The 23208-nt window shown below is 45.5% G+C and overlaps 1 protein-coding gene across 2 annotated transcripts in view; it reads left to right on the top strand.

The window, feature by feature from the left end:
* Window positions 1-23208, top strand: part of VIT (vitrin) — a 129542-nt gene that overhangs the window by 77917 nt on the left and 28417 nt on the right. For both annotated transcript variants that reach the window (XM_055400862.2, XM_055400861.2), the window contains 3 exons: window positions 13413-13457; window positions 14935-14997; window positions 21805-21952. In XM_055400862.2, coding sequence (XP_055256837.1) covers window positions 13413-13457; window positions 14935-14997; window positions 21805-21952 — 256 coding nt within the window. The remainder of the gene's footprint in view (window positions 1-13412; window positions 13458-14934; window positions 14998-21804; window positions 21953-23208) is intronic.

The following is a 23208-nucleotide window of genomic DNA, read 5'->3' as shown; positions in this document are numbered from 1 at the left end:
TGTAGGTGGCACTGAGGCAAAACCTAATTCACAAATTCATTCAAAAGCATTTCTTGAGTGCCCATTGTGTGTCAGGCGCCATTCCAGGGTCTTGGGCTATGTCGGTGAATATATCCTCCCAAGACCCCCCAAGACCCCTGCAGCAGGACACCTAAGAAGCGTGCGGCAGAACAGGACAGCTTGCTTTGGGGGTTCTCGGAGTCATCTTTGCTCTCCGATGAGCTCAAGAGCTGCCTTTCAGACCAGACACAGGCATGGGAGGGAGTCCAGGAGAGTCACAACTTTGCAGCAAGAAAAGAAAGGGCTCTCTCAGCTCATGAAGAGAAGCTGATGCAGGTAGTAGGACTCCCAGGAAGACGGGGCTGGACACCAAGGTCTCATCTCAGCCTCTTAACTGACCCGCAATTGTGCAAACTTAACAAGACAGAGTAGAGTACAGAACAAGAGAAGGCTGGGGCTTCTTGGGGGGCCAAGACCTGGAGTGACAGTGACTCAGTCCAGAGGCGAGACTGTTCATGCGAGAGGCCGGTGGGGTAGGAATGTCGGCACCTAGTGGAGCCAGGCAGTCAGAGCGCTGCTTCCCAGGACCAGAGCGGGCAGCCTGGAGAACCAGGTCCAGCGTTATGCTAAGGGCTCTGGAAACAATGGACGATGCCTTAGGTCCAGCTGCAGGGTCCTCTGAATCTACTGCAGCTTGGAAGGTAGAGTGTGGCTTTGTCCGGCATTGTTTTCTGGTCAGGTTTATCTCAAGAAGTGCCCGGGATGCCTCATCTCATCTAACACATCATGAGATGTGTCCACACTAAAGGGTAAACCCCAGAGAGGAGCAGAGCGCCACCTGGTGGAAGGGCTGGTGACACACCTTTCTACTCCATGCCACCCCCTGACCAAGGTCCGCTAAGAAGTGGTGAAACCTGGGACAGGAAGGAACCAGTATCTATAAAAAGCCCAACCCTTCCACGTGCAATTTCCCTTCTCACCAATATGTATCTCATCTCTGAATGTTTATCTTCCTTAAAGTATCAGGGGAAGATTTTTCTTAAAATCCAGTCTTATAAAACAGTAAGTCAAACATTCCAAAAGAAAAATGGGTGAAGGTTATGACCAGGCAGGCCATGGAGGAAGAACCACAAATAGCCAATAAATATAACAGATGTTCACCAGGAATCAAATACACTCAAAGTAAACAGTAAGGTGTCAGTTTTCACCAATTCACTTTGGAAATTGATAAAACACCGTTTGGACAACAGTGTGGAGAAATGACCCAGCGCTTGCACTCACAGGAATATATCCTAAGGTAATTATCAGCCAAAGTCAAAAGAAGCCTGGACATAGATGTTGTTCTTGATAGAAAAATAAGTGGAGACAATTTAATTGTCCATTGTCAGAATGGTTAAAAAGTCACTATGCAGCTATTAAAATATGCATACTTCCTGACAAGAGAAGATTGGTCGGTGACAGGTTGTTAAGTCAAAGAAGCAGGCTACAAAACAGGATGGCTACCGATCTCATGTGTTGTAATTATGTTTTGCACATGAGAATATGTGTATAGAAAAAGGAATAGAACACTGTATACCAAAATTGTAAACCAGCCACTGCTGGATAGAGGGACTGCAGATGATTCTTTACTACCCACAGTGGACATGTTGGTAGTGAGCACGTGTTCACTTTATAATTAGAAAACAGAGCTATTTTGAGTTTGTGTCCAAATAATTGGAACAAGAAAGCAGAGACATCACTTTGCCAACAAAGGTCATATAGCCCAAGCTATGGTTTTTCTACTAGCCATGTGGAGAAGGCAATGGCACCCCACTCCAGTACTCTTGCCTGGAATATCCCATGGACAGAGGAGCCGGGTGGACTGCAGTCCATGGGGTCGCGAAGAGTCGGACATGACTGATAGACTTCACTTTCACTTTTCACTTCCATGCATTGGAGAAGGAAATGGCAACCCACTCCAGTGTTCTTGCCTGGAGAGTCCCAGGGAGGGGGGAGCCTGGTGGGCTGCCGTCTATGGGGTCGCACAGAGTCGGACACGACTGAAGAGACTTAGCAGCAGCAGCAGCAGTAGTCATGTATGGATGTGAGAGTTGGACCATAAAGAAGGCTGATCGCTGAAGAATTGATGCTTTTGAACTGTGGTGCTGCAGAAGACTCTCGAGAGTCCCTTGGACTGCAAGGAGATCAAACCAATCAATCCTAAAGGAAATCAGTCCTGAATATTCATTGGAAGGACTGATGCTGAAGCTGAAACTCCAATACTTCGGCCACCTGATGCGAAGAACTGACTCATTGGAAAAGACCCTGATGCTGCGAAAGATTGAGGGTAAGAGGAGAAGGGGGTGACAGAGGATGAGATGGTTGGATGGCATCACTGACTCAATGGATATGAGTTTGAGCAAGCTCTGGGAGATGGTGAAGGACAGGGAAGACTGACGTGCTGCAGTCCATGGGGATCATAAAGTGTCAGACACAACTTAGCGACTGAACAATAACAACAACAGTTGGAACAAAAAAGTTATGGTGGATAAATTTGATTCTAAGAAAAACTGATGTTTTCCCATGACCTCTTATCTCTCCCCTTCCGTGAAACTTGGTTCTTTCCCTTAGCCGGTTTTTATGTGGTCCCTTTTCCCCCAAAACAGACTTTGCAGCTCTCTTCACAGAATCTCCCATCTCCCTCTGCCCTTTTAAAACCTTGCTTCAGAAAAATTGCCCAGTGAATAATGAATGCTGAAATGTATTCAATTCTCCCACAGAGTAATTAAGGATAACCCATTGTGTACCCTTAAAAATGACTGAAAGCTAATGCTATTTGCATCAATACCACATTAATGCAGTTTAAGCAAACTGCTAAATGTTAAGTGACATTTCTATTGAGGAATTACTGTAACCCCCTCAGGAGAGGCACAGCTGAATTATTATAAGAATAAATTTTCTCAGGAATGAAAGTAATGCAAAAAGCAGGATTTCCAGTGCAGATTTGCTGGTATTAGAATCCTGACTCTACCTTTTAATAGCTGGATAACTATGGACAAGTTATTTAAATCTCTATTTTAAAATAGCATTGAAACTTGTATATTGCCATATGTAAAATAGATGACCAGTGCAAGTTCGATGCATGAAGCAGGGCACTCAAAACCAGTGCTCTAGGACAACCCAGAGGGATGGGGTAGGGAGGGAGGTAGGAGGGGGATTCAGGAAGAGGGGAACACATGCACCCTTGGCTGATTCATTTCAATACATGGCAAAAACCACCACAATATTGTAAAGTAATTAGCCTCCAATTAAAATAGATTAATTTTAAAAACTCTTATCTCAATTTCCTCATTTGTTAAATGGTGATTATAATAGCACCTAACCCCCCAGGATCTGTGAGAATTAAATGAATTAATGCATGTGACATACTAGAATAGTATATAGCACATCCAGTCCATGGGGTCACTAAGAGTCGGACACGACTGAGCGACTTCACTTTCACTTTTCACTTTCATGCATCGGAGAAGGAAATGGCAACCCACTCCAGTGTTCTTGCCTGGAGAATCCCAGGGACGGGAGAGCCTGGTGGGCTGCCATCTATGGGGTCGCACAGAGTTGGACACGACTGAAGCGACACAGCAGCAGCAATGAAGTATAAAGAAATATAGCACTTCAGTAAAAGATGCTTTGACAGTTGTGGAGTGCAAGGGCTACTGTTACCTGGAATTTTCAGTCAGTGTTTTGAGTTAAATCGTTTTTCCCCCAATTTCAATGCCTCCTCCAGAGCAGATTCAGGCCACCCAAGGACAAAGCTTTACCTTGGTTCTGACCTTGGTAATATCTTGCTAGGATGAATCATGGAAAGAATGAAAAGAGTTAAATTAAAATTCATGCTCTGGCCAGTCAAATGTTATTACAGATCTCTGGTCCACCACCACCTACAAATCAAAAAATCTTTTCACTCAGTCATGTCTGACTCTTTTCGATCCCATGGATTGTAGCCCGTCAGGCTCTCTGTCCCTGGAATTCTCTAGGCAAAAATACTGGAGTGGGTTGCCATTTCCTTCTCCCAGGGATCCTCCCAAGCCAGGGATCAAACCCGGGTCTCCTGCATTGCAGGCAGACTCTACCATCTGAGCCACTACCTATATTAACAGCCAGAATAGCCCCCAAGCTAATCCAGGTGAGAACCTGAACTCACCTTTCTAGCTACCTGAGGAAGTTAAGTTTGTTTACATGGAGGTTGTCTTTCCAAATCCTTGTCATTTAACTCAGATTTGAACAGAAATAATTAAACCAGATATGTCATCAAAAGATACTGCTCAAGGGCCCAACTTGTAGGAAGCTATTAAATAAGCAAAGCGCCATTCCTTTGAGGCAATTTTTTGGAGGTTGTAATAGAAATTCCTAAGGATTCAGTGACTAGGCTCTTATAAACTTGAAAAGGGATATTCTCTGGGGTTTATCCTTGAGGAATTTGGGTCAAAGAAGCCTTTATCATTTCCCAGGAAAGGGCAGAGGCAATTTTGCTCGAGTACTTCTGTGACACGGGGAACAGAATCATCCTTTCTCCTCTAGCAATTCTCATATGAATCATGATACTCCCTGGCTCCCTTTTTTTCACTTCTGTGTGTATCCCTTCAAGATTTGGCCCAGGAACTGGGGATGCAGACACATGAAACAAGTTCTTTTCTCTGAGAGGCTGTTGAGGCCTGCAGAGATGAGAAAGGAGAATCTAGCCTAGTTAGATGCTTTCTACAAACTCTGCCTGGGGCCTGGGCCATGACCTGACAGACTTAACAGTTTTCTTTATAGCCTCGGCACACAAGGAAGGAGAAGAGTCCAGGCCTTTCTCTTGCTAGTGGTACCTGTCCTCCACATGTTAAAAGATCCTTGAGACTGCAGATTCTATTTTTCTTTGATGCCAAATGGGAGCAGGGGCTCCAAGGAGTCCCCTGGACAGGAGTGAGAGGTTCTATGGCTCCCCAATTGCCTCTTTGCCAACATACATACTGATATTCAGGACAAAAGGCTTAAGAATCAGATCTCTGGGCAGGCCAAGGACTCCAAGGCCACTTTAGACCTTAACAGGCCCGGGGGACTAGTCATTCCAGCAGTCAAGCATGGGCACAGTATCCTTTAGTGCTGTTGGCCTTCTCTGCAACCCCCAAAGCAGAGTCAACCACAGAGAGGAAGGCTGACTTCCAAGGAAAATCTGAATGAGGGACACTTTCATCAGGGGCAAAATAAGAGAAGAAAACAGACTGCTTATTGCATGATAATCAGCTGATCCTGTCTAATACCACCCCCTGGGGTATCCAACGGCAGGAGTCTCTGAAACCAGAAACCTGGCAAGGCTGAGGGCTGCTTACTGCCCTTGCTCTGCTGCACCTACAAACACCGTCTCCCATGCAGTGCTGGCCCCTGCAGCTCACCTCCAGGTCATGCCCCGCTTTTAACCTCTAATAACCATCTCTTTGCTCTGTCTGATCTCAGTGTCCCTTCTCAGTGTCAGAGGTATGTCTCTACCAGTCAAGATGCCCTGGGGCTCCCAGAGGCTTGGGACTGCTGGAGAGGTCCCTCATTTGGGCAGCCTAGGCCCCATTCTGCCATCCCAGGACCTGCTTCTGGGACAAAGTGCAAATGCCCAGACACACCATGAGAATCAGACTTGGCTTGGGGGGTGATGGCAACAAGGTACTTATTTGACCTCTGGCTCCTGTTTCTTCCTGCCCAACAACCCAAGACTGTTTTTTAGCATTTGCTCCCATTCCCTTTTCATAACCGTTATAGCCTTACTGCCTGGGTCTTCAGCCCCGAGTCTCCCTTTCTCACCCACTCTCTTTGTGCTCCTAGTAACTAAGACTCCACCTCACTGACCACACTGATGGTCCCAGCTCCTTTCTCCCTCGGATCCTACTCTTTTCTGCTGCTCTTCCCGCTCCACTATCACCTCTGCAACTTGGCTCTGAGCACTCAGACCCTCCCCAAGGCAGGGTGCTCATGGGGCTTCTGCTCGCCCAAGATACTCAGTTCAGTTCAGTTGCTCGGTCGTGTCCAGCTCTTTGCGACCCCATGGATTGCAGCACGCCAGGCCTCCTTGTCCATCACCAACTCCCAGAATTTACTCAAACTCATGTCCATTGAGTCGGTGATGCCATCCAACCATCTCATCCTCTGTTATCGCGTTCTCCTCCCACCTTCAATCTTTCCCACCATCAGGGTCTTTTCCAATGAGTCAGTTCTTTGCATCAGGTGGCCAAAGTATTGGAGTTTCAGCTTCAACATCAGACCTTCGAATGAATATTCAGACTGATTTCCTTTAGGATGGACTGGTTTGATCTCCTTGCAGTCCAAGGGACTCTCAAGAGTCTTCTCCAACACCACAGTTCAAAAGCATCAATTCTTCGCTGCTCAGCTTTCTTTATAGTCCAACTCTCACATCCATATATGACCACTGGAAAAACCATAGCTTTGACTAGATGGACCTTTGTTGGCAAAGTAATGTCTCTGCTTTTTAATATGCTGTCTAGGTTGGTCATAGCTTTTCTTTCAAGGAGTGAGTGTCTTTTAATTTCATGGCTGCAGTCACCATCTGCAGTGATTTTGGAGCCCAAGAGGATAAAATCTGTCACTGTTTCCACTGTTTCCCCATCTATTTGCCATGAAGTGATGGGACCAGATGCCATGATCTTAGTTTTCTGAATGTTCAGTTTTAAGCCAACTTTTTCACTCTCCTCTTTCACTTTCATCAAGAGGCTCTGGTGCTCAGGCCTGCACAAATCTCAAAGCCCAGAGCTAGCTCCTGCAGATAGGGGAGCCACTGGCACACAGGATCTTCACCTGGCTCTCACTTCAGAAAAATTCATGCATATTAGATAGTCAGCCAACTTCTCAGCTAGAAAATCATCAGATCATAGAATTGGGAAGAACTGTATAAAGTGCTTCTGGGTCTGTATGTTTGTAATGAACAGCACAGCATTGACTCTGTTTTGAAGTGCAAGGTAGCCAGATCAGGGACTGTAACTCGCTCGTTTTCCCATCCTACCCATTTTCAGTCTTTTATGTGTTGATGTTTCAGATTAGTTCAGAAGTCTTATTTTTAACCTTCTATGTACTTTAGTGATTTCTGTCCTGTAATCACAGCCCATTAAAATATTTACTTAATGCCACATTGAAAAAATAAAACAAAGTGGATCTGATCTGATTTCCCACCAAACAAATGAATCCCTTGTGATGTGGCAGACAAAGGCCTTGCCCTGTGTTTTTTTGTTGTTTAGTCACTCAATCGTGTCTGACTCTTTTTGACCCCATGGCCCACCAGTCTTGTCTGTTCGTGGGATTTCCCAGGCAAGAATACTGGAGTGAGTTCCCATTTCCTTCTCCAGGGGATCTTCCCCATCTGAGAATCAAACCCACGTCTCCCACACTGGCAGGCAAATTCTTTACCACTGAGCCACCAGGGAAGCCTTTGCCCTGTGTAGGATAACTGTATGTCAGGGGCCCAGGGCTTCCCAGGCCCATTGTTGGATGTACTATGTAGAACTTGAGCCTAGTGGCTCCTAACGTGTCTAAACTACTACTTCTCATAATGTGGTCCAAGAACTTTGCTTTCAGGAAGGACTTCTATGAGGCCTTCTGTTCTCTCCCTGTATAAGTGAGGCCAGATTTTCTTCAAACTCTTCAACAAAAATGACATATGACCACAGATGGGCTGAAGGAACTGACATCAGATTTGAGCTGTCTTCTGTTAGATCAGACACTGGAGAAGTCTGCCACTCTTCTCACTGAATTCTTTTGTTTTAGGAAGCAGTTATTTCCATTATAAAATGTTAGAATAAATAGGTTTACTGGGTTTTTTTATTTTTTTTAATTTTTTTAATTGGAGGCTAATTACTTTACAATATTAAATTGGTGGTTTTGCCATACATTGACATGAAGTGAATGAATAGTGAAATAAATGGATAGTCTGTTTTAAATGAGAGGATACACAGTTTTAATTTCTAATATGAGAAAAAGCAATAATAGATGTAACCAACACAAAGGCTCTATGGGGATCTTCGGTATTTGTTAAGAGAATAAATTTGAGAGTCTTTCAAGTATATGAAAGTAGCCTTCATGTCCTCCTTTTCATCTCGTCTTTTCTGGGACGGATTTCTCTCAAACCTCCGGCAGATCCTTACGTGACTCGGCAGCATACCCTCCGGCTAAACCTCGGTCTGTTGGTGGTGACTCAGAGCAGGCACTTGGAGCAGGACACGCTGCCTTGAGGGCTGTGCCAGGGAGCTGCCTCTCTCGCCCCAGATACTCTGGTTCCTTGAAAACATCCCAAGTTCCATGTGGGGGAGGCTTTGTCTCCTCATCAGCTCATCTCCTACTGAACTGGCAATTGCTCAGGTTCCCAGGGCTTTTTCTCACGTATTTCTAGAGAAGCAGGTCACCCCAACGCTGTCCTGGCGCAGCTGAGTGTTTGCCCCGCTTAGAATATTCCACTTAACTCTGTTAAACCCTCCCTTAGTTTAGTGCGCTGCAGTGTTCCTGAAGCTTAATTCTGTCACTGAATGTATTAACCAGCCTTCCATCAGCAGCGGCTGGCCTTCCTTCTCTGTCATCCACCAAATTGATTAATACGCCACCCATCTCCTCTCCAGTCACTGATAAAATTATATCACATGGGATGGAATCTCCTGAGCCCCACTAAATACCCGAACCGTGTTGAGGGCAGCTATGTACAGACCTAACAGTATGGCCATCGGCCTTAATATTTCCCCCTCTCCTGCACGGGACCCCGAACTTAGGACCCTGAGGGAGTCCTGTTCCTCCTCACACTATGCCTTCTGCTCACAGATGTAACTTGACACGTCCCCAGTTTAAGCCACCACCTCCATATCAGGGGAACTGTTAATTAAAAAAAAAAAAAAAAAAAAAACGTACTGAGACACGGTGCTATGTGTTAGAACTAAAAGATGACTCAAATGTTTTCAGATTCTAATATTCTGGGGCTGGAACTTCTGCCTTGGCAGGTCCCATGCTCCCCACCTCCAGACTCATCAGTGATGCCACCGCCTCCCGCCACCCCCACAGGCATACCCTTTCCCCCTGACCAGGACCCTCTAAGTCCACTCTGGCTGGCCTGGCTGCTCCTGCTGTGCCCCCAGGGGAGGGAGGGGTGGAACACTCAGGAAGATTGAGGCTAGAACTCAGGGACTTTTCCTTGGAACCATCTGAGGTAGCTTCACGGTACCCTGAGCTCTGTTTGATCAGATAAGCTTCACTGGCCTGGAAACCTAACCGCAGAGTTGATGTCGTTTCCATGAGAAGAGGTTGCCAGCTCCCAAACAAATGTCCCACGCAGAGCTTTGGAGAGGAACCCATCTGTAAACGCAGGGCTGCGGATGTTTTGCTGGCCTGAGGCCCATGCCCAGGACCTCTGACTGTCCCCAGCCTTCTCCAATCACCCTCAAAAGTGGAGCTGCTGGCATAAGGCCAGGCCCTGGAAGGGAGGTGTGCGGGGTCCCCTGGCTCCAGAGGCTGCTGCCCCTCAGACTGACGCCTCCTGCTAAAAACTGCAGCAGAAGTCCCTGGGGAGAAGCCGGGAGCTGAGGGGCCACCTGTGGGTCTGTCCCATAAAACTTGAGAGCCCTAAGGGCCATTGTCATGACTCCCATTGGATCCCAGGCTGGTAAACTCCAGATGTTCAGGGAACAGTAGGAGCCATAACCAGTGCAAAGGTTGCCATGGATTTTAAACCAGGGATGTTCTGGGCCCTCGTTCTTCATGTGATATTCCAGGCCTGGCTTCTCTGTGGTGAGAAAAGAAGAACCCCCACCCCCAGAACCCTGAGATTCAGAAGCAACAATGATGCCTCCCGTCATAAACAGGTAGTGAATATCACAGGTAGAGCCTACCTGCCTGGGTTTAATACTCTGCTCTGCCATTCCCTGTGTGTCAGTTTTCTCACCTGTAAAGTGGGATCATGGCTGTCCCTGACCCGCAGGGTTATTCTGATGTAATGCTCACACGGGGCTTGGTCAGTGAGTGTTCAAGACCAATACCTCCCATAGATACTGACTGTATCTATAAGATGATGGAGCCAGGGCTGTCACAAAAATAATCAGCTGTTTCTTTACAAGTGCCTTTTACCCTTTTTAGAGTGTTTATATACATTTACCTTCATATGAGGGCTTCCCAGGTGGGTCAGTGGCAGAGAATCCAACTGTCAATCAGAAGACACAAGAAGATCCCCTGGAGGAGGAAATGGCAACCCATTCCAGTATTCTTGCCTGGGAAATTTCATGAACAGAGGAGCCTAGCAGGCTACAGTCCATGGGGTCACAAATAGTTGGACACGACCTAGCAACTAAACAACAACAATCTTCATGTGAGGCAGGGCAGAACAAGCCCTTGTGCACTCAGTTTTACACAGGAGAAAACTGAAGGTCAGAGAAGGTAGTCAAGCCCCTCAGGCCCCCAGCTAGTCTTTGGTAGACTCGGCGTAGTCTTCTGTTTGCCCCACACCATGCCCTTGACCTCGACACCAGAACACAAACGTTCTCACAAATCTGCTTCTCATTGCCACCAAGCTCAAAGCACCAAGTCTGAGCTGTCCAAATATTTTTTCAGCCCTCAGCTTTTGGGTGAGAGTGATTTGGTTCAGTCTTTTCCCAAACAAATTACAGTGACACAGATAGAGGACAGGCCTCCAGGACAGAGTAAGAGACTTGGAAATCCTTCATTTCAGGTGAAAGAGGAGAGCGAAAAAGCTGACTTAAAACTAAACATTCAAAAAACAAAGATCATAGCATCCGGTCCCATCGCTTCATTACTTCATGTCAGAAAATTGTTCATCTCCCACTAAAGTAATAGAGCACCCACCATTCCATTCTTTCCTCACACCCAAGGGCGCTGAAAGCCTTAGACAGAAACTGAGGTGTCACCAGTACGTTTTTTCTAAGGAAAAGGGCACAGTGCATAGTTTTGCCGGTAGGTGGCGATAGAGTAATGAGGCTAAAGAAGCTGAATACGTAAACATATACAAATCATATTTTGAACCTGGAGATCATCCCACCCAAACTGCTAATATGACTCAAAAAGAAATTGCAGTTCATGGAGGGTATGTGACTTGCTCAAGGTCCTACACCTGGTTAATGGCTGAGTCAAATTAAACTCACTTCTCACCACGAACCCAGAATCTACAAGAGCACAGACTTGCCTTTCACAATAGCCTGGCATCACTGAATCATGTAAAGGAGAATATCACTTCATCTGAGTGTGCTAATTGAAGTGTGCTGGAACGCTGATGGCCTTTAAGAAATGAAACAGTTGTTTACGCTCTCAGCCTTGTGAGCTGAAGGAGGGGGGAGGGGAGGGAAAGGGGAGAAAAATAGCCATGTGGGTGTCCTTATGAGGCTTCCCAACATGTTTTGCTGCCCCTAAGTCCCTTCCAGACACACTCCCCCCAAAAGATCAGGGACTATTGAATAAGAATGTTCACTTCCTGACCACCACCACCCCACCCCCCACCCCCCCACTGCATCAGCACTGGTGCGTGGTGAAGGGCATTTGCTGCTTTGATCCATTCTGCTTCAGGCACGCGGGGAGAAGCAGAGCCTCAGGAAATGAGGGGACTGTCTACTCCCACCAGATTTGTTCTTTGTGGTTTCAAGGAAAGAAACACAAATAGATGGATGAGGCAAATGTACCCGGAATGATAATGGGCATATTTTGGATGCATATTGTGATGGGGCTTGATACTGCTTGTGATACTGCTTGAGCCATCCTGATGGCTCAGAAGTAAAGAAACTGTCTGCAATGCAGGAGATGTGAGTTCGATCCCTGAGTCAGGAAGATCCCTGCAGGAGGAAATGCAACCCACTCCAGTATTCTTGCCTGGAAAATTCCATGGACAGAGGATCCTAGCAATCTATAGTCCATAGGGTCACAAAGAATTGGACACGACTGAGTGCACACACATGATTAAGTGTGATGAAGGACGGATGGATGGTGGATAAAGGTTTCAAACTGGCATAAAGAAAAGTTTTCTCAAAGTCTCATTAGTCCAAGAAGAAATGCTCTATTTTTGTTGTTTCTAAAGTAATGAGTTCCCTGTCTTGGGAGGTATTCAAGCACCCGCCAGCCACTCACTCGGTAGAGATGCTATTGAAGCAGGTTAGTGGGTTGCATTGGAAGAATGGACTGGTTCAAAGTTGGGAAAGGAGTACATCAAAGCTGTATATTGTCACCCTGCTTATTTAACTTATATGCAGAGTACATCATGAGAAATGCCAGGCTGGATCAAGCACAAGCTGGAATCAAGATTGCCAGGAGAAATATCAACAACCTCGGATATGCAGGTGACCCCACCCTTATGGCAGAAAGCAAAGAGGAAATAAAGAGCCTGTCAATGAAGGTGAAAGAGGACAGTGAAAAAGCTGGCTTCAAACTCAACATTCAAAAAACAAAGGTCATGGCATCTGGTCCCATTGCTTCATGACAAATAGATGGGGAAACGATGGAAACTGTGACAGACTTTATTTTCTTGGGCTCCAAAATCATTTCAGATGGTGACTGTAGCCATGAAATTAAAAGATGCTTGCTCCTTGGAAGAAAAGCTATAACAAACCTGGACAGCTTATTAAGAAGCAGAGACTAACTTTGCCAACAAAAGTCCATATAGTCAAAGCTATGGTTTTTCCAGTGGTCACGTATGGATGTGAGAGTTGGACCATAAAGAAGGCTGAGAGCCGAAGAATTGATGCTTTTGAACTGTGGTGTTGGAGAAGACTCTTGAGAGTCCCTTGGACTGCAAGGAGATCAAACCAGTCAATTCTAAAGGAAATCAGTCCTGAATATTCATTGGCGGGGCTGATGCTGAAGCTCCAAAACTTTGGTCACCTCATGCGAAGAGCCGACCTATTGGAAAAAGACTCTGATGCTGGAAAAGATCGATGGCAGGAGGAGAAGGGGATGACAAAGGATAAGATGGTTGAATGGCCTCATTGACTCAATGGACATGAGTTTGAGCAAGCTCCAGGAGATGGTGAAGGACAGGGAATCCTGGCGTGCTGCAGCCCATGGGGTCACAAAGCGTCGGACACGACTGAGCGACTGAACGACAACAACCATGGGGGTCTCTTCAAATCGCGTGAGCGTTTAGCTCCCCTTGAATTTCAGGACTGCTATTATTCCATGGTCATTGGTGCAGAGTGAAAGGAATAAAAGAGCAAAGATGTTTCTTTCTCTGACTTTAAGAACTTTAAATAAGAAAGTCACACAGATTTCAGGTTGCTTCATCCCAAAGTCTGGTCTTGGGTTTCTTTACTGAGCTTTCTGCCATAATTAGAAAATGTTATCAGCCTTGCAGTTCACTTGAGGGCTTCTGCTGGTTTCATCTAACTAATGAGTTTGTTTTTTTCTTTAATCCTGAAAATCAGGGGAACCTACCTTGTGGAAACCTGAATCGGTCCTTCTCGATGCAGGTAATTATACAGCCCATCCTTCTGACCATGACTAGATCAAGATTCTTAGGATTACAGCAGACGGCACAGAGGTCAAGCTCTGCTACAGAAGACTCCGCCGGGGTCACCTCCAACGTTAGGTGTCTGGTGGCCAGGCAAAGGGCCCACTGAAACCCCCACAGGGAGGACTGGGTCAGGGGCAAGACTGGATTCACAGAGAGGGAAGGAAATGTGAAGACAGAAGGCAGTGAGTTCCCAGCCCCCAAAATGGGTAGGACCCTCACTCCATCTGGACACACATCTTAATTTCCTTCCATTTCTTCTTCCTTCTTTGCAAATGGGATTCAGGTTTTTTCTTCACATGAATGAATGTTGTTCCCTATTTACTACATTAAGTGTTTAAAACTCCAACAGCAAACACAGTCTTCAGACTCTTGGTGCAAGGGCAGATTTTGCTGGTTTGGGGGCGGGGGGATATGGAGGAAAGGACTCGGGCCTCTGGACGTGTATTTCTTCCCCTCCTAGGACTCCTGGCTGAGAAATGCCATTAGTGAATTTTTTAAATGATTTGAGGAAGTGGGATGAGCAAGCTGACCTTTAATGGGAAGATGAAATCATGTGCTTTGCAAATTGGAAAAACTAACAAAGCCAGGAGAAAGCTCACCCCAGCCAAGAGTGGAGCCCTGAGCACCTTCCTCCGTGGAGGTGGGGGCTCTTGGCAGGCATTCCCCAGCATCCCAGAAACAGGAGACTCACTTCCGGTGCTGCAATTGCACTCTGCTGAGAAACTCATTGGCCTTTCTAAGCCTTGAAAGACTATTGTCTTTATTTCCTTATATGAAATATTTGTGAATGTGTCTCCCAGGTAAACAGCTCTAAAGAAAACCCTGAAGCTGAAATTCAGTTCACGTACACACACACCCTCTCAAAGCACTAAATCCTTCTGTATCTGCGTCTGGTCTCAGGGTGCAGGAGGGGACAGGAGGCAGCGTAGACCCTCTTTGTTTGAGCTGCTAGTATCTCTCTCTTCTCCAGGCTACACCCGACCCCGTCCTCGGTCTCACGCATCTTTGCTCATCAACTCAGTCACTGAATATTGACTGAGGACCACAGGGAAGGTTTATGCAATGGGTGAGACTCATCCCTGACCTCAAGATTTTCAGAACTGTACGGAGGGATAATTTACGCTGGCAAAGTGCTCAGTGCTTTCAGATAAGAAGGCTCAGGCTCAGATAGATTAAGCTAAGGGGCTGTAGGGGACAGATCTGAACTCACCTGACTTCAAATGCCCGTAAGCACCCAGACGAGTGCTGTGTCTCTATTGCACTGTTCATTCATTCTTACCGCCTCGGATGGGGGTGGTACGGAGAAGAGCACAGTTAGCAGTGAGCCCAGCCCCTGGAGCTGAGTGTGAATATCCATTCTGTCCCCATCCCTGGGGTGAGGCCAGATGCTTCCTGTTCTTGTAAGTCACCAAAAGTTTTACTGCTCTTTCCAGGATTTGTTCCAAAAGAAGAATTAAGCACACAGTCTTTGGAGCCAGCATCCCAGGGAGATCCAAGTAAGTTAATTGACAACTAGAAACCCCCAGTGGCTTTGACATCTGATCTGCTCTCGCTCCCCTCTGCCCACTCATTCCCACCCACACCCGCCTCTCTCCTACCCTGGATCTATTTATCTCTCTTCTGTCACTTTGTTCTAAAGGAAACGGGAAGCTTCTGAAGGATTTAAACTATCTGTGTGCAAGAGGGGGAGAGGATCAGATGTTTAAAATGTCACTATGGCAACAGGGTGGGGTGGAGTGGGGAGATAAGAGTGGATGAAAGGAGGGACTGGCTTGCCCGTGAGGATGGAGGTCTGCGGAGATGACGGTACACAGAGCTCAGGGTGGGGAGCGTAAATGGAGAGAAACCGGCAAATCCAAGAGACAGAGAAAGAAGAAGCTGGAGCGCTGGAGGGGAAGGCAGCGAGCAAATAAAGATGATTCGAACAACTGGAGCTGCCATGAGGACCACTGGAGTTGGAACAGGTTGGGGCAGGAAAGCGTTTATACCCATCGTCTTCTGTAAGACATTCAGTCTGGCAGAGAGTTGGCTACCCTGACATTTAGAAACAACAGTCCAGCTGGAAATTTAGAGTTGGAAGATGATGAGGGCAAAACCAAGGTTTTGAGAACCGAAAGTGTGACCCAGGGAGACAGGTTACAGTAAGAAGAAACAGGGGACTTAAACCTGAAGATCTTTGATACTGACTGGGTGGAAGAGAAGCCACCCAAGGATACAAGAGAGAGAGCAGAGAGAGAGGGGAACCAGGAGGGAGCTGAGTGTTGCAAGCATCTGCAAATTCCCCCAGAAAGCTGTGACGAGCCAACCGCCAATGGGCTGCGAGTCTCAACTCACCTATATGTGAGAATCACCTGCAGACATTTTAAAAAATGAAAGATGCCAATTCTTGCCTCATACCTACTGAACCTGAGTCTCCCTTAATTTTGCCACTCAGAGTGTGGTCTGAGGACCAGCAGCATCAGGCATCACCTGGGAGCTTGTTAGAGATGCACACTCTCAGGGTCCACCCCAGACCTGAATCAAGCAATTCCTTTGCACATTAACCCTGGAGAAGCACTGCCTAGACTGATTCCCAGGCATCTTTATTTGTTGAAGCTGCTTAAGGAACTCGGATATTTATCCAGGGTTAAAAAACACTGGCCCAATATATTGGTCAACACAAATTATTCATCTATAAAATTGTACCATGTTGAAGAATACCAAAGCAATTAAGAAAATAGGTAGATTGATTCCTGCAGACACTTTGTCTTACCTTTCCTTCCTCCTCTTCCATCCTCAGTGAGCATAATAAATTGCTCGTGCTGAACACTTCATAACCCAGTTCTGTCCCTTTGTATTGACACTGTCATCTTCACATCAGCATGTTTTCATCTTAATGTGAGAAAGCCACTGGGTCTCAGTGAGCACATGCCCTGAGCGTGAGCCACTGTCATTCAAACATTCTTGGATGCAAATCAAAACTACAATGAGGTATCATCTTACACTCATCAAAATGGCCATCATCAAAAAATCTACAAGCAATAAATGTGGAGAGGGTGTAGAAAAAAGGGAATCCTCCTGCACTGGTGGAAACGTAAATTGATACAGCCACTACGGAAAACAGTATGGAGGCGCCTTAAAAAACTAAACATAGGATTACCATATGACCAAGAAATCCCACTCCTGGGCATATATCCAGAGAAAACCATAACTGAAACAGATACATGCACCCCAGTGTCCATTGCAGGGCTATTTACAATAGCCTAAACCTCCATCAAGAAAGGAACAGATAAAGAAGATATAGTACCTATATGCAGAGGAATATTACTCAGCCATAAAAAGGAATGAAGGTATAGTACATATATGCAGTGGAATATTACTCAGCCATAAAAAGGAATGAAGATATAGTACCTATATGCAATGGAATATTACTCAGCCATAAAAAGGAATGAAGATATAGTACCTATATGCAATGGAATATTACTCAGCCATAAAAAGGAATGAAACTCTGCCATTTGCAGAGACATGGATGGACACAGAGACTCACAGAGTGAAGTCAGAAAAACAAATATTGTATATTAATGCATATACATGGAATCTAGAAAAATAGTATAGATCATCTGATTTGCAAAGCAGAAATAGAGACACAGACATAGGGAAAAAACATGGAGATATCAAGGAGGAAAGCTGGGGGTTGGATGAATTGTGAGTTTGGAATTGACATATACAGATTATTGATGCTGCTGCTGCTGCTGCTAAGTAACTTCAGTCGTGTCCAACTCTGTGCGACCCCATAGACGGAAGCCCACCAGGCTCCCCCGTCCCTGGGACTCTCCAGGCAAGAACACTGGAGTGGGTTGCCATTTCCTTCTCCAATGTGTGAAAGTGAAAAGTGAAAGTGAAGTCGCTCAGTTGTGTCTGACCCTTAGCGACCCCACGGACTGCAGCCTACCAGGCTCCTCCATCCATGGGATTTTCTAGGCAAGAGTACTGGAGTGGCTTGCCATTGATACTATGTATTAAATTGATAACTAATGAGAATCTGCTGTATAGTGCAGGGAATTCACTGTTTTGTGGTGACCTAAATGGAAAGGAAATCCAAAAAAAGAGGGGATATATGCAACTATATTGCTGATTCACTTTGCTGTACAGCAGAAACTAACACAACATTGTAAAGCAACTGTACTCCAATAAAAGTGAATTTTAAAAAATTATTGGAAAAGAGGAGCAAAGTTAACCCCAGTTTCAGCCATTAGGCTGAGTGAAGAGAATGAAGTAAATAAACACTTCGCTTCTTTAAACCTATGAAAGCAATGTTTCAATCCTGAACATAGCTCAAGATGTAAGAAATAAGGAGAAAAAAAATGGTCTAGCAAGAACCAAAATAGATGCTACAAAATCCATGTACTCTTGTTTGGCCCTTACTCTAATTAAGTTATTCTATTCTCTAAATAAAAAAATAAAGGATTTTCATTTAAAAAGGCATATTGAACTATGCTGCTGACATCTGAAAGAAAAACTTCTCTTCAGGAGTGCTTCTCAAACTTTAATGTGCATGTCAATCACCTGGGGATCTTGCTAAACTGGAATCTGATTCTATACGTCCAGGAGGAGCCTGGGCATCCACATTTCCAGCAAATTATTGGTGCTGGCAGGCGGCAAGCCCTAAAGAGCACCACTGCCACCTGCTGGCAGCAATTCACATCACAAGCCTGGACCTAGGAAAGAGTGGGAATAGCCCTGTTTGGGAAACATGACAAGCCATAGAGTAGTTCTGCTGTTCTTCTGCTTGATTCTTGACTTTCAGTCAGTTCAGTTCAGTCGCTAAGTCATGTCCGACTCATTGCGACCCCATGGACTGAAGCATGCCAGGATTTCCTATCCATCACCAACTCCTGGAGCTTACTGAAATTACTGTCCACCGAGTCAGTGATGCCATCCAACCATCTCATCCTCTGTCGTCCCCTTCTCCTCCTGCCTTCCATCTTTCCAAGCACCAGAGTCTTTTCCAGTGAGTCAATTCTTCACTTCAGGTGGCCAAAGTATTAGAGCTTCAGCTTCAGGATCAGTCCTTCCAATGAATAATCAGGACTGATCTCCTTTAGGATGGACTGGTTGGATCTCCTTGCAGTCCAAGGGACTCTCAAGAGTCTTCTCCAAACCACAGTTCAAAAGCATCAATTCTTCAGTGCTCAGCTTTCTTTATAGTCCAACTCTCACATCCATACATGACTACTGGAAAAACCATAGCTTTGACTAGACAGACCTTTGTCGGCAATGTCTGTTTTTTAATATGCTGCCTAGGTTGGTCATAGCTTTTCTTCCAAGGAGCAACTTTTAATTTCATGGCTGCAGTCAACATCTGCAGTGATTTTGGAGCCCAAGAAAATAAAGTCTCTCACTTTTTCCACTGTTTCCCCATCTATTTGCCATGAAGTGATGGGACCAGATGCCATGATCTTAGTTTTCTGAATATTGAGCTTTAAGCCAACTTTTTCACTCTCCTCTTTCACTTTCATCAAGAGGCTCTTTATTTCTTTACTTTCTGCCATAAGGGTAGTGTCATTTGCATATCTGACGTTGTTGATATTTCTCCTGGCAGTCTTGATTCCAGCTTGTGCTTCATCCAGCCCAACATTTCGCATGATGTACTCTGAATATAAGTTAAATAAGCAAGGTGACAATATACAGCTTTGACGTACTCCTTTCCCGATTTGGAACCAGTCTGTTGTTCCATGTCCAGTTCTAACTGTTGCTTCTTGACCCGCATACAGATTTCTCAAGAGGCAGCTCAGGTGGTCTGGTATTCCCATCTCTTTAAGAATTTTCCATAGTTTGTTGTGATCCACACAGTCAAAGGCTTTGGCATAGTCAGTAAAGAAGAAGAAGATATTTTTCTGGAACTCTTCCTTTTTCAATGATCCAAGAGATGTTGGCAATTTGATCTCTGGTTCCTCTGCCTTTTCTAAATCCAGCTTGAACATCTGGAAGTTCTTGGTTTGCATACTGTTGAAGCCTTGCTTGAAGGATTTTGAGCATTACTTTGCTAGCATATGAGATGAGTGCAATTTTGCGGTAGTTTGAACATTCTTTGACATTGCCTTTCTTTGGGATTGGAATGAAAACTGACCTTTTCCAGTCCTGTGGCCACTGCTGAGTTTTCCAAATTTGCTGGCATATTGAGTGCAGCACTTTCACAGCATCATCCTTTAGGATTTGAAATAGCTCAACTGGAATTCCATCACCTCCACTAGCTTTGTTCATGGTGATGCTTCCTGAAGGTCCACTTGACTTCTCATTCCAGGATGTCTGGCTCTAGGTGAGTGATCACACTGTTGTGGTTATCTGGGTCATGAGGATCTTTTCTGTATAGTTCTTCTGTGTATTGTTGCCACCTTTTCTTAGTATCTTCTGCTTCTACTGTAAGTCATGTTATAAGTCATATGGTCATAGCAAATACCCTCTTCCAACAACACAAGAGAAGACTCTACACGTGGACATCACCAGATGGTCAATACCGAAATCAGGTTGATTGTATTCTTTGCAGCCAAAGACAGAGAAGCTCTATACAGTCAGCAAAAATAAGACTGGGAGCTGACTGTGGCTCAGATCATAAACTCCTTATTGCCAAATTCAGACTTAAATTGAAGAAACTAGGGAAAACCATTAGACCATTCAGGTATGACCTAAAACAAATACCTTATGATTATATAGTGAAAGTGACAAACAGATTCAAGGGATTAGATCTGATAGACAGAGTGCCTGAAGAACTGTGGATGGAGGTTCATGACATTGTACAGGAGGCAGTGATCAAGACCATCCCCAAGAAAAAGAAATGCAAAAAGGGAAAATGGTTTCTGAGCCTTACAAATAGCTGAGAAAAGAAGAGAAGTGAAAGGCAAAGGAGAAGGAAAGCCATACCCATTTGAATGCAGGGTTCCAAAGAATACCATGGAGAGACAAGAAAGCCTTCCTCGGTGATCAATGCAAAGAAATAGAGAAAAACAATAAAATGGGAAAGACTAGAGATCTCTTCAAGAAAATTAGATACCAAGGGTTCTTGACTTTAGTGGCATCTTTAAACTTCACTTCTTGATTTCATTTGCTTCTGCCAATCTTCATCTCAAGGATCATGCTTGGGCATAGGCAGTTTGGGGGCAGCAAAGGACAGGGGTAGCCAGCTGAATGAGAAGAGTTGGCAGGCCCAAACGTCCAGGCATGTTATGTTAAGTCACTTCAGTCATGTCTGACTTTGTGCGACCCTGTGAACAGCAGCCCACCAGGCTCCTCTGTCCACAGAATTCTCTAGGCAAGAACACTGGAGTGGGTTGCCATTTCCTTCTCTGTCCAGGCAGGCAGGGTCTAAAAGCTTACGAGGTCTCCAGTGAGCCCAGGCACTGATTCCAGATGGAGAGAAGCCAGCCAGGCCCAGAGAAGTCCCTGTCATTGCCTACTTCTCCTCTGGTGTTGATTGCCATGCACCACAGCAAGAAAACAAGGCGTTTTCTCAGAACATTTTCCCTTCATGTCCAATTCTGCAGTATCACTCTTTACTAAGTATTCCTCAACAATTCTGTTTAAAACTGTATCAACTCATGACCATTTCTTGCTTTCATTAATGTATATATGTTCTAAGTGCTCAGTCGCTCAGTTGTGTCCAACTCTTTTGAAATCCCACAGACTGTAGCCCGCAAAGCTCCTCTGCCCATGGGATTCTCCAGGCAGGAATACCGGAGTGGGTAGCCATTTCCTTCTCCAAGGAATCTTCTTGACCCAGGGATCAAACCTGGGTGTCCTGCATTTCAGGCAGATTCTTTACAGTCTGAGCCCACACGTTCTCATATACATACATACATATGTTAGGGCTTGCAGGTGGCGCTAGTGGTAGGAAGTGACAACCCACTCTAGTATACTTGCCTGGAGAATCCCATGGACAGAGGAGCCTGGCGGGCTCCAAAGGGGTTGCAAAGTGATCAATACAACTTAGCAACTGAACACAGCTGACATGGTCTGAGCTAGGAAACCATTCTGAGGGCCTTCTTAGACTTGACTTGGAGGTCTGGCTTTTGAAGTCTGTAACCGTGGCTAATACAGAGAATTCTACAACAGCCATGGAAATAAGTACCAGCCCAAGTATCTGTGATCTTGGTGCCCAGTGAAAATCTGCTGTGAATATAAATAAATAAGTACATCTTCCATCTCGCTACTTTTTTTAAACTTTCTTTTCGTTGCACTCTCAGGCAGCTCTGGTTGAGGAAGAGGGGAGTGGGCAGTGAACACAATGAGAGAGGAGCAGAATAACAGAGTCCTTTTCCGCTTCTCAGGCTGCAAAGTTGACTTGTCGTTTTTAATTGATGGGAGCTCGAGCATCGGCAAACGTCGATTCCGAATCCAGAAGCAGTTTCTGACCGACGTCGCCCAGACTCTTGACGTCGGCCCCGCCGGTCCACTGATGGGTGTTGTTCAGTATGGGTAAGTGTGGCTCTGAACCCGGAGCCAGGGCACGACCCTCGTTTCATTTTGTGCCAGAAAAGAAAAATATCCATACATCTAGAGCACAGCAGATTCACTCTCTCCCCTGATACAGACGCAAATGAGAGAGACGGAAGCAACCCAGATGCCAAAGAAGAAATCTGAGGCCTCCAGAAGGAGGGACAGGTTACTCAGCACTTGAAAGTAAATGGCATTTGCACTCCTGGTTGGTAGAGAAAATATTTGTTTGGGGATCAGGAGAGCTGGGTTCAAGTTTTTGCTTCGCCAGTAGCAGGCTGTGTAGCCTTGGGCTGAGGCCTTCACCTCTCTCAGGCAGTTTCCCTTTCAAGCCTGACTCCTCGAGTATTAGTTTGAGGGGCTCCTGTGCTACCTTATAGGTGTGTGCACTAAGTCATTTCAGTCGTGTCCAACTCTCTGTGACTCCATGAACTATAGCCCTGGTGGGCTATAGTCCATTGGATTCTCCAGGCAAGGAAACTGGAGTGGATAGCCATGCCCTCCTCCAGGGGATCTTCCCAACCCAGAGATTGAATCCAGGTCTCTTATATCTCCTTCGTGGGTTCTTTACCACTAGCTGGGAAGACCAAAAACCTTGTAGCAGAGGTCTCACTTATAGGTGAGATGACCAGAAAACGTGGTCCTCTGGGTTGAACTTTCTCCCGATAACCTGATGCCTCTGCACTGGTGGTGGGAAAGCTCACCTGGCAATGCGGAGCACTGCAGGAGGTTGGGGGGGTGCGATGGCCCCCAGCAGTCACCTAGCTGACTATCGCCAATTCATTCTACTCTGCTACATAGGATAGAAATTGAGGGCTCATACTGATGTCCACCCCAACTTTTCTCTTATTGGGGATAACAAATCAATCTTATTTCACATGCAATAGATTTCTCTGTAAAGCAGATTTACAGATATCAACTGGAAATAAGTAATCAAAATAGCAAACAAGCTCAAATCTCAAATAATAGGTGGCCTTTTGGTCAAGAACCATTAAGGGCAGGATAACTGTCTCACTTTCCACAAAGGATCTCGGACACAGCCTTCCCCCTTCATCCCCCAGATCTGCAGCTCAGCCTTGGCCTTGGAAACTAACATAGGCCTTGCTACCTCTTGCTCAGAAGCTGCAGTCACAGCTTATTTGTGCTTCGTGACAAGTTAAAAAAAAAAACCTGACAACAGCCAGGAGGTCTCCAGACCCTTCAAACATTTAGAATGGCATTTTAACCAACGTTGTTAT

The sequence above is a fragment of the Moschus berezovskii genome, chromosome 11 (assembly GCF_049115385.1).
Source record: "Moschus berezovskii isolate FMDL1 chromosome 11, NW_MosBer_1.0, whole genome shotgun sequence".
NCBI classification, from domain to species: domain Eukaryota; kingdom Metazoa; phylum Chordata; class Mammalia; order Artiodactyla; family Moschidae; genus Moschus; species Moschus berezovskii.
The sequence above is the reverse complement of the archived record's forward strand: the minus strand, read 5'-3'. Positions and strand labels throughout refer to the sequence as shown.